Below are 19,241 nucleotides of genomic sequence, written 5' to 3'. Positions count from 1 at the left end.
ACCTGTGGACACCGCCCGTCGCACCACCCCACTTCACACCGCAACCCTGGTCTCACCGACGCAGCTGGAGGCCGTCACTGAGCCACTGCCTGCACCGTGACCTGTGGGAACCGCACGTCGCATCGTCCCACTTCGCACTGCAGCCCCGACGCCATCCACGCCGGCACACCTGACTTCATCAGCCTGGAGTTCGATCCACAATGCGTGTGACCTCAAGGGCCCGACGACTCCTGTACTGTCTCCGGAACTGACATCGCGACATCAGCGACGCCGCTCTCTGGAGCTCACCGCAAGGATCACAACGCCCTGCAAATCCAAGGTACTGTTTGTGGGGCTTCCCGACACCGTAGCTGGCCCGCAACGCCGCGGCCGGCCTGAACTGTTGGTTTTGTTGATCACGACGCTGTGATAGCCCCAGGTGGAGCTATTGACTTCAAGGAACTGTAATTTTGAGTAAATCTTGCAGAATTCATATTTTTATTACTGTATGTTGGATTTTTATCGTATTTGGTCTTGTTTTATATAGATAAATATTGGCTATTTTTCTAAAACTGTATGGTGTCCGTTTGTAGTGTTTTCACTTATTACTGTGTGTTATGTGCAAATGCTTTACACATTGCTTCTGAGATAAGCCTGACTGCTCGTGCCAAGCTACCAAGGGGGTTAGCAGGGGTTATCTGAGTGGGTATCTCCCTTATCTTGACTAGAGTGAGGGACGCTACTTGGACAGGGTGCAAACAGACCGCCAACTTGAGTCCCGATTTCTAACAGACCCGGTCTAGCATGACCAGATAGTCCTAGTCGGCACTTTATGCTTTTAAGCACTACAACGAAGTTTATTGTTTACATTTTTTTTTATCTTGACCTCTACTTTTTGGATTTTTGTCTTGTTTTGTTCATTAAATTAAGGTCTATTTTTCAAAGCTTGTTTGATATCTTTTTGGGTGGTGTTTTCACTGTTTTACTGTTTGAAGTGTTGCACAAATACTTCATACATTGCCTCTTAAGTTAAGACTTCCTGCTCTGTGCCAAGCTACCACAGAGTGAGCACAGGTTAAATAATGGTGTATATCTAACTTAGCCTGACTAGGACTGTGGCTCCTGCTAGGACAGGATGCATACCTCTGCCAACCAGAAAACCAATTTCTAACAGCTAGTACTGAAGATCTGGAAAGAAACACTGAAAACACTGGGGTAGAAAGGCTGCCTGACTGGGAAACTCCTCTTTGGGAGGGGCGCACATTAAGCCGGGTGACACCACTAGAGGGATTTTGCCAATGGAACCTCATTGGGATATAATGCAGGTTGACATAATGCAGGGGACAACACTGAAATCATGTTAGGAACTGCAGGAGGAATATCATTTACATCGGTCCCTGTTCTTCAGTTGTCTCCAGTTGCACCACGCTCTCTTGTGTCACACAGCAAAGCTGGAAACTCTCCCTTAATTCAGTCCCCTAGAAGCCAAACTCCTCTTGGGTGAGCTGGGGGACCACTAAATTATGAAGATATATCACACACCGATAAATAATACTGAAGATCTTCTAGAGACGTTGCGTGCAGCATGGGAACATGATTTGAGTTCTCTGGAGGTGGATGAATGAAGGAAGTTAGGTGATATCACGGGAGGCAGCTACTGTAGCCAAGCTCTGTTTAATCCAGTGGAAATATTTCCACAGAGTATACTATACAAGATATAGGTTATGGAGGATGGGAGCAATGTCAAATCTGTCCTACATCCGTTGCACCGTGACGGAGGGGAACCTGCTATATATGGTATGAGAATGCTGCAGGATCCAGGCACACTGGGAGGCGGTAGTGGGGTGCCTATGTTCAGTCCTCAAAATGACCCTCAGACCAGACCCTAAACTGTTTTTTCTACACCTTACAGAAGAGCTAGACTCTGACTGGTACAATAGGGCACCGTTGTGTTTAGGTTTGGTGGGAGCAAAACAAGACATGGTCTGGCACTGGAGAGACAAGAAACAGCCATCGTTGGAGGAGTGGTATAGAGGAATGGACAATTGCATGATCCTGGAAAGGCCAATATATGAGGCCGGGGGGCTGCCCGACAAGGTTTGTCAAGATATGGGAAAGATGGGGGCGATACTGTTGAGTGGAGATTGAACCAATCAGACTGCAGAGACAGAGCCTAGAAGGAGGGGGGAGGTGGGAGGGGCCGCAGGGGACGCAGCGGCGGGAAAAAGAAAGGCAACAAGGAAAACGGTGAGAAGGAGGGGGGGAGGCGGGAGGGGCCGCAGCAGCGGGAAAAAGAAAGGCAACAAGGAAAACAGTGAGAAGAAGGAGGGGGGAGGCGGGAGGGGCCGCAGGGGACACAGCAGCGGGAAAAAGAAAGGCAACAAGGAAAACGGTGAGTAGAAGGAGGGGGGAGGCGGGAGGGGCCGCAGGGGATGCAGCGGCGGGAAAACAAAGGCAACAAGGAAACGGGAAGGAGGTGGCACGGAAGGCGGAGCGGGGAGTGACCTGCCTGCAGAAGCAGGGTCAAAGGTTGCTCTGCTGTTACTACAACTCTTCAATGAAACATATAAAAGAGCTTCAACTGCAGAAAAAAGGCTTCGATGGTCACAGGATGTTTTACTTGATACACAAATTGAAAATAAAAGTAAAGACGCATGCTACTTAATGGAAGGTGAAACACGGACGTGCAGCGAATGCGTGCCTGGAGAGCGTCGCTGGCATGCTAAAGGCGTGTCAAAGGCAAAACCGTCTATGCCCGTCAGCACCTGGACTATGGCCAGGAACTCTGGAACAATTACTGCCCAGCGATACTTAGCAGCACTCCTTAGGATACTAGTCCTCAGACGTTGTTCCCCAAACGAACAAGTTACTTACCTTCGGTAACGACTTTTCTGGTGGATACATTAGCTACCTGTGGATTCCTCACCTAATGAATACTCCCATGGCGCCAGCATTCGACGGAAATCTTCTTACTAGTCTCTGCACGTCGACGAGGACGTCACTCTAGCCCACGCGACGCCATCTGACGTCATACAGGCAATAAGAGGTCCTCGACGACGTGCGGACGTCAGTACCAATCATTTTTTACGTGCATGAGAACAACCAGGCAATGCAATGAAAGAGCAAGGCAACATCCCATTAAATTGTAAAAATACACAACATTGCATGAATAACTGTAAATCTTTTTTTATATATATATATAACTCTCTCTTTTTTTTTAAATATATATCTACACCTCAAGTATATACACAAAGATATATACATATAATATATATACAACGTCCATTGCATCCTCAAAGACCAAGAGGAGCGTACTCAAGGATTACTTGGCAAGACCAGAAAGGCAACGGGGAGGCGGGTGTTACCGTGAGGAATCCACAGGTAGCTAATGTATCCACCAGAAAAGTCGTTACCGAAGGTAAGTAACTTGTTCTTCTGATGGATACAACTACCTGTGGATTCCTCACCTAATGAATAGAGTCCCAAAGCAGTACCACGCCTGGCGGTGGGTGCCTAAATGGTCAAACCAAGAAATCCTGCAGCACTGACCGTGCAAAATGGCCGTCCCTTCTAACCTCAGAATCCAAACAGTAATGTTTTGCAAAAGTGTGAAGGGACGACCAAGTTGCGGCCTTGCAGATGTCGACCACAGGAACACCTCTGGCCAAGGCCGAAGTGGCCGACTTAGCTCTGGTGGAATGAGCTCTAATGCCCTCAGGAGGATCCTTCTTTGCCAAAGAGTAACAGATTTTAATGCAAAGAACAACCCACCTGGATAGTGTTCTCTTGTGGACTGCCTTTCCTCTCCTCTTGCCCACGTATCCAATAAACAGCTGATCCTCCAGCCTGAAATCCTTTGTTCTATCAATAAAGAAGCTCAACGCTCTCTTTGGGTCCAGACGGTGCAGTCTTTCTTCCTCTTTGGAAGGATGAGGCGGAGGATAGAACGTGGACAAAGTAATTGCCTGAGCCAAATGGAAGGGTGAAACAACCTTCGGGAGGAAAGCAGCCTTGGTCCTCAACACCACCTTATCCCCATAAAAAGTTGTATAAGGGGGCTTTACTGATAAGGCCTGCAACTCACTCACTCTCCTTGCTGATGTTATAGCTATCAGGAAGACTGTTTTTAAAACCAAATACCTTAAGGGGCAAGAATGCATAGGTTCAAAAGGGGACCCCATAAGGAAAGTCAGGACCAAGGACAAATCCCATTGCGGCATAATGAATGGCTTTGGAGGATATTTATTTAGAAGACCTTTCAAGAATCTAATAACAATAGGGGATTTAAATAAAGATGGTTGGTCTGGAAGACATATGAAGGCTGACAAGGCCGATAAATAACCCTTAATGGTAGCCACTGCACAACCTTTTTGCGCTAGAGACAGAGCAAAAGACAAAACGTCCGATAGATGAGCATGCAAAGGATCAATCTGCCTCTCTCCACACCACGCAACAAATTTAGACCATCTATTAGCGTAGATAGATTTAGTGGAGTGTCGCCTGGCCGCTAATATAACATCCACCACCTCCGGTGGGAGAGAGAAGGAACTCAGGTTGCCCCGTTCAATCTCCAGGCATGTAGGTGCAGACTCTGGAGGTTGGGGTGTAGAACCTGCCCCTGCGACTGCGAGAGGAGGTCTGCCCTGAAAGGGAGACGGAGCGGAGGGCACATTGAGAGTTGGAGAAGGTTGGAGTACCATACCCTCCTTGGCCAATCCGGAGCTATTAGGATGACTAGAGCCCGGTCCTGGCGAATCTTCCTCAATACTCGAGGAATCAAGGGTATGGGAGGAAACGCGTAAAGCAACTGGCCGCACCAGGTTATTTGAAACGCGTCCCCCAACGCTCCCTGCATCGGATACTGGAGGCTGCAGAATAACAGACAATGCGCGTTCTCTCGAGTGGCAAACAGATCTATCCGAGGAAACCCCCACCTCTGGAAGATTAAACGGACTTGATCTGGATGGAGACGCCACTCGTGGTCTGCCGAGAAATGGCGACTGAGACTGTCCGCACGCACGTTCAAGACTCCGGCCAGATGGTTTGCTATCAAGCAAATCTGATGGTCCTTTGCCCAGGACCATAGTCGAAGAGCTTCTCTGCAGAGAAGGTACGACCCCACTCCTCCCTGCTTGTTTATGTACCACATCGTGGTAGTATTGTCCGTTAGGACCTGTACAGACTGACCACGAAGGGAAGGGAGGAAGGCCTTGAGAGCCAGACGTACAGCCCGTAACTCTAACAGATTGATGTGAAACATCTGTTCCTCTGGAGACCAAAGACCTTTGATCTCCAGATCCCCCAGATGAGCTCCCCACCCTAGAGTGGAAGCATCCGTTATGACTGTGGCCACTGGTGGCGACTGCTGGAACGGCTTTCCTTGTGAAAGATTGTTGCTTGCAATCCACCACTTCAAATCCACAGCAGCATCTCTGGAGATCTTGACAGTACCCTCTAGATCCCCTTTGTGTTGAGACCACTGCCTTCGGAGGCACCACTGAAGAGCCCTCATGTGCCAGCGAGCATGCGTGACCAACAGAATGCAGGAGGCAAACAGACCGAGCAGACGAAGGACCTTGAGGACTGGAACTACCGCTCCATTTCGAAACATTGGAACCAAATCCTGAATATCTTGAATCCGCTGAGGCGGAGGAAAGGCCCGACCCAATGTTGTATCCAGTACTGCCCCTATGAACAGGAGGCGCTGAGAGGGCTCTAGGTGAGATTTGGGCTCGTTCACCGAAAAACCCAGGTCGAACAACAACTGGGTTGTTGACTGCAGATGATGCGACACAAGCTCCGGGGACTTGGCTTTGATCAACCAGTCGTCCAAGTAAGGGAATACTGCTATCCCCTTCCTTCTGAGTTCTGCCGCAACCACCGACATCACCTTTGTGAAGACTCGAGGTGCTGAAGTAAGACCAAACGGAAGGACCGCAAACTGATAGTGCTGCGATCCCACCACAAACCGGAGATACTTCCTGTGTGACTTGAGTATCGGGATATGAAAGTAAGCATCCTGCAAGTCGACAGACACCATCCAGTCTTCCATGTTCAACGCCAAAAGCACCTGTGCTAGGGTCAGCATCTTGAACTTTTCCTGCTTGAGGAACCAATTCAAGATCCTCAGGTCCAGAATTGGTCTCAAACGACCATCCTTCTTGGGAATCAGGAAATACCTTGAGTAACATCCTCGACCCCTTTCCTGCTCTGGGACCAACTCCACCGCGCCCTTTGAAAGGAGGACTTGTACCTCCTGTTCTAGCAACAGGAGGTGTTCTTCTGAACAATAAGAAGGGCGGGGCGGGATGAGGGGCGGGAACTCCCGAAAGGGAAGGGTGTAGCCTTTTCCCACAATACTGAGAACCCACGTGTCCGTTGTAACAGTCTTCCATTTTGTGAGAAAATGCTGTAATCTTCCCCCTACAGGAGAGGAGTGAGTGGGAAATGGCGGAAGCCTAAGGCTGCTTCCCCTGCTGCACCCCGCCAGAGGATGAGGAAGAGGCAGAGTGCTGCTGAGAGGCTCCTCTGGTGCGGACCCTACCTCTCCCCCTAAAAGATCTATAGGGATGGGAAGAGGCAGGTTGCTGATATCTTCCCCGAAAGGAAGAGGAGGAAGAGCCACGCCCAAATCCACGAAACCTCCTGAAAAATCTGGAAGAGGCCGTGGCAGAAGGAGCTTGGAGCCCTAACGACTTAGCCGTGGCCCTGCTTTCCTTAAAACGTTCCAAGGCCGAATCAGCCTTGGCCCCAAACAGTTTGTCCCCATCAAACGGGAGATCCAACAATGTGGACTGTACATCCGCAGAAAAGCCCGAGTTACGGAGCCAGGCCTGTCTCCTTGCCACCACAGTTGTGCCCATTGCTCTGGCTACCGAGTCGGTGGTATCCAGTCCCGTCTGGATAATCTGGGTCGCAGCAGCCTGGGCATTTGAAGCAAGATCCAAAAGACCCTGGGGAAGCTCTGTAAACGATGAGGAAATGTCATCCATCAGAGCATGAATATACCTCCCCAGGATACAGGTTGCATTAGTGGCTTTTAACGCCAGACTGCAGGACGAAAAAATCTTCTTGGACTGCGCCTCTAGTTTCTTAGAATCTCTGTCCCCAGGCACCGTCGGGAAAGAACCAGGCGCTGACTTGGATGAACAGGAGGCCTGCACCACCAAGCTCTCCGGCGTAGGGTGCCTAGATAGAAAACCAGGGTCAGTCGGAGCCGCCCGATACCTCCTGGCCACGGCTCTGTGAACTGCTGGGGAAGATGCCGGCCTCTTCCACACCTCTAACACCGGATCCAGCAGAGCGTCATTAAATGGCAAAAGAGGCTCCGCCGCAGCTGAGGCCGGATGTAACACCTCTGTTAAAAGGTTTTGTTTAGCCTCCACCACCGGCAAAGGCAGGTCCAAAAAACTAGCTGCCTTCCGTACCACTGCATGAAAGGAAGCAGCCTCCTCAGTATATTCTCCCGGGGACGAAAGATCCCACTCAGGGGAAGTGTCCAGCCCACTGGCCGACTCCAGACCACGCAGCCCATCACCCGAGTCCTCTAGCTCTCCTTCCTCCAGGGCTCGTTGGTACTCCTGCTCCTCTAATACACGGAGAGCACGTCTCCTCGAATGAAGTCGTTGTTCAATACGCGGAGTCGACAATGCCTCCGCCGAAGTCGAAGATCGGCGCCGATCTTCAGAAGCCACTGACGCCGCGTCCGGCGCCACAGGTTACTTCGGCGCCGACGAAAGAGCAGCTGAAGCAGATGGACCCACCGGAGTCACAGGCCGAAATCCCGACGTCGACGGGATGGAAATCCCCGGGGCCAATCCTTCTGAAGCCACCGGAGCGGCCACCGGCGCCGACACTGGCGCCGAGCCCACGTTCCCAAAAGGGAGAAAGGGCATAAAGGGTGCCGGCCGAAGAGGCGCAGGATCACCCAAAGAAAAGGCCAAAGGCCCAGCCGGAGCACCCCCTGGAGCCATCTGTTGGAAGATGGCATACATCGCATTCAAGAATGCGGAACTATCGGCTCCAGGGGTGGGAAAAGCCGGATACTGAGGTGCCTGTCTCGGAGGCGACCCCGACGCCGGCCTCGACGTCTGCGCCGGAGAAAACACCTGAGGCTCCAATACCTCAATCACCGACGCCTGTCCAGGTGAAGTTGGAGACGCCGGAGAGGGCAACGGCGTCGAAGGATGCGGCGTAACCGTGGGACTAATCTCCCATGTCCTTCGGCGCCGATCCGAAGACCTGGAACGAGTCTCCTTCGAATGACGCCGAGATTCTCTACGGCGCCGGGAGTCTCGATGACGCCGATGTCTTGGAGAAGAAGACTTCTTGTGATGCTTCTCCTTCGATTTTGCCATAAACAGCTTCGCCTCACGTTCTTTGAGGGCCTTCGGATTCATGTGCTGGCATGAATCACAAGTCGAGACGTCGTGGTCGGAGCTCAAACACCAAAGGCAATCGGAATGAGGATCCGTCACCGACATCTTGCCTCCACACTCACGACAAGGCTTGAATCCAGACTTTCTCTGCGACATTATTACCACAGCGAAAGACTACGCAGCAAAAATACACTGTAACCACAAAAGTAACAGTTGCTCCCTCGAAGATAACCGTTTCGAATGCACGGAAAAAAGGGAACTGACGTCCGCACGTCGTCGAGGACCTCTTATTGCCTGTATGATGTCAGACGGCGTTGCGTGGACTAGAGTGACGTCCTCGTCGACGTGCAGAGACTAGTAAGAAGATTTCCGTCGAATGCTGGCGCCATGGGAGTATTCATTAGGTGAGGAATCCACAGGTAGTTGTATCCATCAGAATGCAGCTGTGTTGCACCTCACTCCACGGTAAGGCCTATCACCTGCACCCACTGCTAGTACTCCAGCAGCCACACACACCCACAACCCCCAGCCAAATACTAACAACACCCTCTACTGCCCCTAAGAACTCATGTGCCACACAAGCAGCAACAATGACTTCACTACACAACACGCCACAGTAAACTCTTATATCAACATCCACTCATATGCACGCTTCTCAACACACAATCACTCAGCCAACATACAACCGAAATATGGGACTTGCTGAGTAGTGATGCACCTGACATCCTCTTTATCACAGAGACCTGGCTCAACCCATCATCGGCTCCTAACATCACCACAGCAATTCCAGCCGGCGACAAGATCGCTCGTCAGGACCTCCTTCACAAGCCAGAAGAAGGCCCCCCGATCACCTACAAAGAATCCATCAAATGCACAACATCCATAGAGAACTCCACCCCATTCATGGAACACCTGCACTTCAAGCTGCAAAGCTCAGAAAACTTCACCCTGAACAGAACTCTCGCCTAATGACAACCTGGACCACAAGCCACCTTTATCATCCTCATCACCAACTTTGTTGCTCCGCTCACTATTGTCTCCAGAGCCTATATTCTCCTCAGTGACCTCAACTTTTACCTGAACACCAAAACAACCCTTGCTTCAAAGTATTCCTCGAAAGCTTGAGCAACAGTGGACTCAACCAGCTCATTCCACAACCAACACTCATCACAGGACACACACAGGACACTCATCACAGAACACAGACAGGAACCCATCTTCACCACAAGCGACAGCATCAAATACAATTCCACCACACTGCTTATATGGACAGACCACTCCATCATCCACTTCCCAATCAACACAACTCAACACAAAACCCCTACCATTCCAAGCTGCAGCTGGGTCAAAATCACAGAAGCAGACTGTCTCAGTGCTCCCAGCATGGTTCAATCTAGCCCCACAGACAACCGTGACCAGGACATCAACAACTGGATCAAGAACTGGGTGGACTCCCTTGCACCCATCAAATCCAACAAGCATAGTAGATCAGCGGGCCAACTGGTACACAGAAGAACTCTGATACAGCAAACAACACTGTAAACAGCTAGAAAGGAAATGGAGAGCTAGGCAAAACACCATTGACAGAACTACCCACAAAGATGCACTCAGACACTATCACCAGCAAATAAGAGACACCAAGAAACAAGCACTAGTGGACCACATTGAAGGAAGCTCCAACAGCTACAAGAAGATCTTCTAGATAGACAAGGATTTCCCCTCTCCCGCAGCTACTGTCACCAACATCGCAGCCTACCAGCAAATCTGCGGCAAACCTATCCAACTTCTTCCAAAGCAAATTCACAAACATCTACAGCAACTTCGCACACCAACCCAACCCCAGAGAATTTGTTGCTAACCTATTTACCAACAACCAAGATGGCCACCTGACCAAATAGACAACCCTCACCAGAAACAACACAGTAGTAATCATGTGGATCATCCACTCAAGGGACCCAACGGACTGATGACCCCACCACATCTACAATCTGGGAACATCACCAATCAGCACCACGCTGACCCAAATCATCAACACTGCCATCAAGTCCACTACTTTCCCAGATGAATGTTAACTTGCAGAAATCAATGTCTTCCTCAAGAAGCCCACAGCTGACCCAAAACAACTAAGCAACTTGCGGCCCATCTCCCTATCCAGCCAAAGTGATTGAGAAGGCCATCAACAAGCAACTCAGAATCTACCTGGAACTTCATCACCTGCTAAACAACACTCAATCAGGATTTATAAAGAACCACAGCACCAAAACAGCACTCATAACGCGAGCTAATTACATTCGAATCATCCGGAACTGAGGAGAAACAGTGGACCTCCTCCTGCTCGACCTCTCTGCAGCCTTTGACACTGTCTCCGATAACACCCTCATCAGAAGACCCACAAGATTGGCATACAAGGGACCCGCTCTCCTATAGAACTGTTCCTTCCTTACAGGAAGAACCCAAAAGGTCAGGAAGCCATGCTTCACATCAGAGACCAAGAAATTGATATGGGGAGTCCCACAGGGATCATCCCTTAGCCTGACCCTTTTCAACATATACATGACATCACTTGCAAACATCATCCGATTACAAGACATTACCGTCATCTCATATGCCGAAGACACCCAACTCAGCCTCTTCTTGAAGGACAAACAACCACCGCCAGAACCAATTTTATCCAACTGAATGACCATGGTAGCAGACTGGATGCAAATCAACTGCCTGAAGCTCAACTCTGGAACGACAGAAATACTTGTCTTCCACAACAAGATCTCCCCATGGGACTCCACCTGGTGGCCGCTGGAACTAGGACCAACACCCACAGACCATACAAGAAATCTAGGGATCATCCTGGATGACAAGCTCAATATGGCAACTCAAGTCAACGTTCTGTGCACCTCCTGCTTCCACATGCTATGCAGCCTGCGAAAAATCTTCACATGGTTGCCTCAGAACAACCATCACGCAAGCACTCATCACCAGCAGGGTGGACTACGGTGACACTCTCTATGCAGGAAATCTCGAAACAACTACACAGACTCTAGGCCATCCAGAACACTGCAAAAAGACTCATTCTTGGACCTCCCACACTGCACTTACATAACAACGCACCTCAGGAAGCTTCACTGGCTCCCCATTCACAAGCGCAGCCAATTAAAACTTCTAACACACACATACAAAGCCCTAAACAACACAGGACCAGAATACCTTTACAGCTGCATACACTTCGAAACTGGATACATGGCAAAATCAAAACTGAAGGTTGCTCATTCTCTTATGTCTCACCCAAGTCATGAAACGACTTCCCTCTAACCATCAGAACCTTCTCCTCACTTCTTGAGTTCTGCAAGTAGCTGGAGTCTTGACTCTTCGTATGATGCCCAAGCACCTGTATACCCTCTCAGGTGATTACTGTGCTAAACAAATCATTATAAGATAACATGGTTCTCTCAGTGATGGAGCTACCTTTGCAGTTCTCAGTGTATTGCAACTTCGACATATATTTGTTAAATATTAAAACAACTCAAATGTTTGCTGTCAGCGATATATTTAAGGTAGGGTGACACGGCCCACAAACATGAACGGTCAGGTTAAAATGTTGGCACCTACTTCTCTGTACGTTCTGCACAGTCTTGTCATGGGTCATATATTTGGCTGACGCTATGGAATAATCAAAAGACTCTCTAAAGCCACTTTATTTACTGAATTAATGACTGTGTTTAGTTTTAAAGGGCTTCTTTTATATTTTAATGTCAAAGTCTGATATTATCCTTTGTCCAAATTATCTGTCATTTCCCCATTTATCACAAAGTATATATCAGACAAAAAGAAATAGCTTTTGGAATTCTCCTCCTTACAAGTGTTAATGAGCTTAGCACATCAAAAGAACACTAACGTCTCTCGCAAGAAGCATTTTTTCAAAGATTTTGTGTAAAAAAAAAAATTCACAAATGAATCACTTTTCTGTGACAAACTAATCTTTATTTCACATGCGTAGGACTGATTACACGGAGAGTTTTTCTCTTGCACGCCCACTCGTTTCAACATCTAACACAAGGAAGCAGATAAAATCAGGCCCTTTTTCAATACTGTAAATTTTTTAATGAAAGACTTAGCTTAATTAATTCATGCAGTGTTAATTGTCAATGTGAGATTATTCACCTATATTACTTTAAGAACTTTGCCGGGCATTGATCGCACAGCAGTCTCGGCTCCCGCACATCTCTCCGTAGAGCTCTACTGAAGTTCGCAGCCTGTCCATTTCCTATGATCACCAAATGCCACGCTGCCCGCATCTCTCGAACGCATTTGATATCAAAGAATCGTTTAACAACTAGAAAAGAGAATCCGTTTGATAAAAGTCACATGCACTTAGGAAGAGGAGGAGAAATAAGTTCAAGAAAGCGCCGACCTCAAAGCAGCAGAACACCTCGAAAAAGACGGGAACACGTTAGTACCTTGTTCTCCGACTCTTAAAAGGTACTTTCTGTTGACATTCCCTTCTGCCGTGTCAATATCACGATTAGGCAATGCTAACGGCCAAGAGGCATGCGACGGGGACCAGAAGATGCTTCTGTAAATCGACACTGTAATACCCGATATGGTGAAGCAAAGCTGATCTTTGGCAAGAGGATACACATAATTTGAGAAGAAATCAACATGTTAGAGGCGAACCAGTGTATAAATAAACAAAGATTTTCGGACAGGGTGGCAAAGCTGAAAGAGGCCGTCAATGGCTTGCCATGCACCTAGTTCCTCCACAGGCAGCACAAACATTGGGAGGCATTGAAGTCTCTATATTTTTCAACAGGCTTAGTTTACCAATGCGCCAAGATATTCCGTACCAAGATATTCAGCGCCTGTAAGCTCTACAGTTGTTTTTAATGAAGATCTCACTGAAGTAAATAGCGTCGGCTATCAGAGAAAAATCGTAAAGATTTAGACTCGAAACTTGACACAATCACTCAATCAGCAGGGCAGACAATGGAATCTCAGGGGAGTTTCAGAGATGTGCTGCAGTCTGAAACAGCTGCCTGGAGTTTCACTCCTAGACTTTCTAAAGTCAGTGGAATAAATACAGAAGTGTATTTTGGTAACAAGTCACATATCTTGAATCTTTTTTTTTCAAAATATGCTTTTTCCAAAGAACAATCTCTTGGACTACCACTGCCTGATCCTCAAGGTCAAGACTGTCCATGTTGTCAAGAGATTCTAAAGTAAAATTCACTGACAACGCAACTGTCCTTACCCATGCCCAGATCCTCATAATCCCTGACTCTAAACACCATCCCTTTATTGGGTGGGCAACAAAAGTACTCTTGTCCCAGGATGTCTGCTGTGGAAGTTAGAAGCATTCAAATTACACAACTGGAAAAGGCTTGATATAGACGGACAAGGATACACTAAGTCCACACTAAAAATAATAAATCCCTTATAGACTTTCAGAGGAGCAGAGGCTCAAGTTCAAAACACCACACATTTTAGGGGAAGGACACTTGATACTGTGAAGGCATGGCCCACCACTGCAGTCAAAGCAGGAGTAGCAGAGCAGATACACAATTAGCTAAACAGCAGGCAAACAAAAGACCAAGGTAGATCCTTACAGCAGAAAGAAAACCACTGCCTGTTCATAAAGTAGCTGGCAATATTGCTATTTAAAGAGAAACTCAATGTATCACTGATGGCTAGGTATAACCCTCTTACAGTCATCCTACATCACCCCCTTCAAATCATGTGGAAAGATCTGAAACAAACTGAACACTTTAGCGGTAGTCATCAAGTGTTACTCCCTGCTGATAAGGTCATTTATGACTGTGATATTACTCGGCCTACATTTTTGTGTGTAGTTGAATGAACAGGGTGAGAGGGAAGAGCAAATAACAGTTATAAGTAAATGGCAACATGCGATCAATATGGCAAATAGCACTGTCCAGCCAACCTCACTACACGTATCTAGTAGACACATGCACCTGTCTCTCTCTACTGCATGCCCTTGTTCCACACTTTCAGGCGCAAAACTGAAGTTTTTAAAAGGAATGCTTCTAATTGGCTGAGCGAAGCTCGTCATTCGCTCGAGACTGATAAAAAAAGCATCGCCGACCTGCTTCAAAGGCTGAAGAGCAGGCCTTACCGTGTAGTAAATGCTCTCTTTGAAGGGGCGATCAGGGTTCGGCACTGCCTGAATGAACACTGCGTCTTCTAAAAACCTTGCTTTTCGTGCTGGAAAGGCGGCGGCATCAGCAGAAGGAAGACAAAGCAGAAGGAAGCGGTACAGAGGAGACGCTCACCTATGATCCCGCTGTCTCGGCTCTCCAGGGTGGAGGTGGGGCTGGTGACTGCTCCATAGCTGCAGTCCTTGGCGGCGGCGCTGGTGCTCACAGTCGGCAGGGTGGAGCAGGGGCTGTTGGCTGGCGGCGAGGCAGTGCTGCTAGTCAGGGTAGAGCAGGGACTCACCCGCTGTGTTACGGCAGAGCTCTGAAAACGTAAAGCAAGACGCGTCAGGCAGAAGATTAATCCGGTATGTGCTCAGAGTCTGGGTCGTCAACATGCATCATTCAGCTAGATAAACACTCACACAATAAAGGGGAAAACGTATACACGAGTTCTGATTCCATCGCTTCTCCTCTGGTTACAACAACATAACAAAGTGCTACTACCCACCCCAGTCCAGTATAGCCATTCCCCAGCGGAAATGGCACTTCTAACGTAAAGAATGTCCTTTCCCTGTCGCCAGAGGCTGCACCGAGTACTGTGGCGGTCACGTTACCCCTCGGGCAGGGAAACGGCATATGCCAGGGTTGTCCAGCCAAGTGCATGACCTCACCTTGTGCGTCTGACTCTGGCAGGATACAACGTGCACAGGAAATCCCAGCCAGAACAGGATCTTCCAAGCAACTTCCATCCATTCACAAAGTCAGCTGCAGGGCCAGCTCCCTCCCTCCACCCACACGACTGCTTGAAATGGACATTTAGAGATCAGGCACTCACTGACCAGGAGTGCCTGCTTACCACGGATAAGTGCGGTACTCTCCTTTTCAAATGTAAGAAGTGCTTGCACTCAGCACCGACCAGCACCTGCCTGACTCATACTATCAGTGCGAAGAGTTCCTTCAGGGGAAGTGAAGAGGGACACGTGCCAGGCGGGGTGGCCAATGGTAATGCGTTGAAAACACACTCAGCACGAAGGACAGCTGTCCACAAGGCACTACTGCCGGACAGTCGATATGCATGAGCGCTAGGGCCAAAGTCCAGTCTATTCTCCAAGCTCTTCCCCCTCCCATCGCCTCGAGGCGGTGTTTCCTGTGTATTTGTTGTTTCCGGTGGCACTTATTTTTGAGGGCCGGCACTTATTGTTCTGCCTCAAGCCTTTACTGCGAGCAAAAGACACATGGGAAAGAGGGAGGAAGAGAAAAACGAAAAAGAGTCTCAATAGGAGAACGCTGAAAGCTGCAAGAGTGAGCTGAAGTGGCAGGTAGTGGCTTTTAATGGATTGAAGTGGATTTAGGATTACGCCGCCTCAGTATTCTGTGCTCGCACATATATTTACAGCAGCCGGAAAGCTCTGGGCACCGGCACGTTTTCATTTACAAATTAAGCACCGCCTCGAGGTCATCTCACGCAACCAGGGCAACAAGCTAAATGTTTTCATCTCTTTCTGTGTTGTAACTAGTACTCAAAACAACAAGGAATTTTTGAAATCGCTGAAGTTTAATTATTGCAAATATTTGCTTTAAAATTACTCATGGTGCTTAAAGGCACTCTAAGGAATACACCGACGGGTAAACAATGAAGGGAAAAAATGAATAGCTCACGATCATAAGGTGTCAAACAGCCGAGTCACGACGTAAATCCCCCACAACAAGCCCACATTTTCAACCCAAACCTCCCACTGCTTTTTGTTGACAGATTCTGTCTAAGATTTTTTTGATATCTTTTGTAGTTCACTAGTCAGTTACATTTAGGCAAGCTGGGCATCAGGTGCTATCAACGATGAATGTAAGCAACTATTACATACAAAATGAAGACACCGAAGAACACCTATAACCGCTGGCACAAGGTGTCCAGTCCTGCAAAGAGGGTTCGGTCGAAAAGAATATCTGGTTATAGCTTTTCAACCAACTCCAAACACTGGCTTTCTCAGGAAGCTCTTTCTTTAGCTATCTTAAGGTTTGAACGGACCGCAGGCTGAAACGGGGGACAAGGAGTAGAATTCTCTTTGTAACGACAAGCCCTTCTGCCTGGAACCCACCTCAGACCGACGGGTCTCACCACAACTATTACACATGCACTGAGCGGAGTCAGCAGGCCATGTATTTCTTCAAACAGTAAAGGTTTCCATAGATGGACTCTAAACAGTACTGAACACTGAGGTGCAGTGACACAACACTGTGCCTGCCTTGTGATTTTTGTGCAGTGCACATTCTAATGTTATCTACCGTCAGGCACTTAGGATGGAAGCAAAGATAGAGAATGAACTATTAGCATCCAGTTTTTCACTTCTGGGCTGGGGTATAGAAGAGATCCCCCTTGGATAACAGAAGGGCAAATTACTTACATTCCATAACACTCTTTCTGGCAGATACTCCAACTAGTCACATATTTCTTACCATGTGAATGTTATGTTATGTTATGTTATAATGGTTTATATAGCGCCTAACTGCCCAACGGCCTCGCAGCGCTTATACTGCCATGGCGGTGACATACTGTTTATGTTTATACAGGAGATTTACATTTTGAATAGCCAAGTCTTCAGTTCCTTCCTAAACGACATCTCTTGAGGGTTTGCTCTCATCTTGAGAGGGAGATTATTCCAGAGCAAAGCACCTTGGTATGCTAGCGATCTTCCTCCCCATCTGGCTTTCCTCACTGTTGGAACTATGGCCAGATTAGCTGAGGAGGATCTAAGTGGCCTGACTGGAATATAAACCTGTGCCAGTGTTTTCAGCATTTCCGGTCCATTATCAAATATGGATCTATGAATGTGACAAAGGGTTTTGAACTGAATCTTTTCCGCTACAGGGAGCCAGTGTAGGGAAACGATTCCTGACCGTATAGAGTGCTGTCTAGGAATATTTAGCAGCAGACGAGCCGCTGCATTTTGTACCCTTTGTAATCTTTGAATTACATATTTCGGTGAGCCTATAAACAAGGCATTGCCATAGTCAATCCGAGAGCCTATCAGTGCCTGGATAACCATTCTTCTGGCTGAGAACGGTAAAATAGTTAAAACCTTCCTCAGGGTCCTTAGTAGAGCAAATGCCGTTCCTGCCACTCTATTCGCATGTTGGGCCATTGAGAGAAAAGGGTCAAACCATACCCCTAAGCTTTTAATAGGACATTTTGGGGGTGGGAGGGTAGGCACCCCTCTCAGTAGGCTGAGATTGATTGAGGGCATTTTATTTCCAAAAAACATGACTTCCGTTTTGTCATCGTTGAGCTTTAATTTACTTTCAGACATCCAGGCTGCAAGTGCTTTCATACAGGGACCTAGTGCTGTACCCATATCTGGGTGGGCACTGGAAAAGGAGACTATCAGTTGTGTGTCATCTGCATATGATACCAGCTTCAATCCGAATGGCTCAACTATTCCTGCTAGTGGCCGCATATAAACGTTAAAAAGTAATGGGTTTAGGGCCGAACCCTGGGGAACACCACAGCTACTGGAGGTGCTCCTGGAGATATACTCTCTCTCGAGTACCTGAAAGGACCTCCCATGTATAAATGAGCAAATCCATTCTAACGCGGTTCCGGCTATTCCACATCCTCGCAATCTGTCTATAAGGATTTTTAGGTCAACTGTGTCGAATGCCGCACTTAGGTCAAGGAGGATAATAGTGGTTTCCATACCTTTATCCATCCTCTTCCTTGCTACTTCTGTGATGGCAATCAGTGCGGTTTCTGTGCCATGTTTAGGTCTAAAACCCATCTGGGTAGGATGTATAAGTTTATTTTCTTCCAGAAGCGTAGATAACTGAGAATGTACGTGCTTCTCAGCAAGTTTGGCAATTAGAGGCAGTAATGAGATTGGTCTATAGTTGCTCAGTATCTTAGGATTTAGATTAGTTTTTTTTAGGAGCGGCTTGACAATGGCCTGTTTCCAGTGATCAGGTACAGTGCCGTCACTTAGTGAGGTATTAATAAGTTGCGAGATTATCGGCCCTAATACTGATATTCCCAGGGATAAGATCTCGGGGGGGGGGGAGCAGGATCTAAAGGGGAGCCTGATTTCGTTGAACTCAGTAAGTTGATAACTCTGTCCAAACTGATAGGTGTAAAATTTGTGAGAAGAGTAGTTTCCCCGACCTCTTGGTTCATCCTCCCCTGATCTTTATTAGGGGGGTTAGGGAAGGCTTGATATATGTTCTGAATTTTACTTAAGAAGAAACTAGCCAGATCTTCTACATGTTGTTGTGGAAAGTCCCTGATTTCTGCTTCCTCCCTTGGATAAATAAGATCTTTTAGGGCATTAAAAATCTCCTTGGGTGAATTAGCTGCTGCTTCAATTTTTCCTGAGTAGTACGTCGCCTGAGTTTTTTTTAATTTCTAAATGATACTCTCAAATTAGATTTTTGTAGTCCTTTTTCATGGATTCATCTTGGGTGCATCTCCATCTCCTCTCTTGCTTCCTAAACTCTCTTTTCTTCTCGAGTAGGCGTGCATTGCACCATGGAGCTGACTTCTTTCGATGGATGTTTTTAGACGAGGAGAGAGGAATAGTCTCCTCTAGGCTATCCTCTATCCATTTGTTAACAGAGTGCGAAAATTCTGTTATATTATTTCTATTTATACTTCCTGGTCTATTTTTTTCCAGTGCGGAAATGAACTCTGTGGATTTTAGTTTGTGCCATTTCCTTCTACGAGGGGGTGCCCCCATATGGGTGATCTTATAGT

The 19,241-nt window shown here is 47.7% G+C and overlaps 1 protein-coding gene across 9 annotated transcripts in view; it reads right to left on the bottom strand.

The window, feature by feature from the left end:
- TANC2 (tetratricopeptide repeat, ankyrin repeat and coiled-coil containing 2) overlaps nucleotides 1-19,241 on the bottom strand; it is a 1,999,198-nt gene that overhangs the window by 651,253 nt on the left and 1,328,704 nt on the right. For all 9 annotated transcript variants that reach the window (XM_069238000.1, XM_069237998.1, XM_069238005.1 and 6 more), the window contains one exon: nucleotides 14,639-14,825. In XM_069238000.1, coding sequence (XP_069094101.1) covers nucleotides 14,639-14,825 — 187 coding nt within the window. The remainder of the gene's footprint in view (nucleotides 1-14,638; nucleotides 14,826-19,241) is intronic.

This window comes from Pleurodeles waltl, chromosome 6 (assembly GCF_031143425.1).
Source record: "Pleurodeles waltl isolate 20211129_DDA chromosome 6, aPleWal1.hap1.20221129, whole genome shotgun sequence".
Taxonomy (NCBI): domain Eukaryota; kingdom Metazoa; phylum Chordata; class Amphibia; order Caudata; family Salamandridae; genus Pleurodeles; species Pleurodeles waltl.
This window is presented reverse-complemented; position numbering and strand designations above follow the sequence as displayed.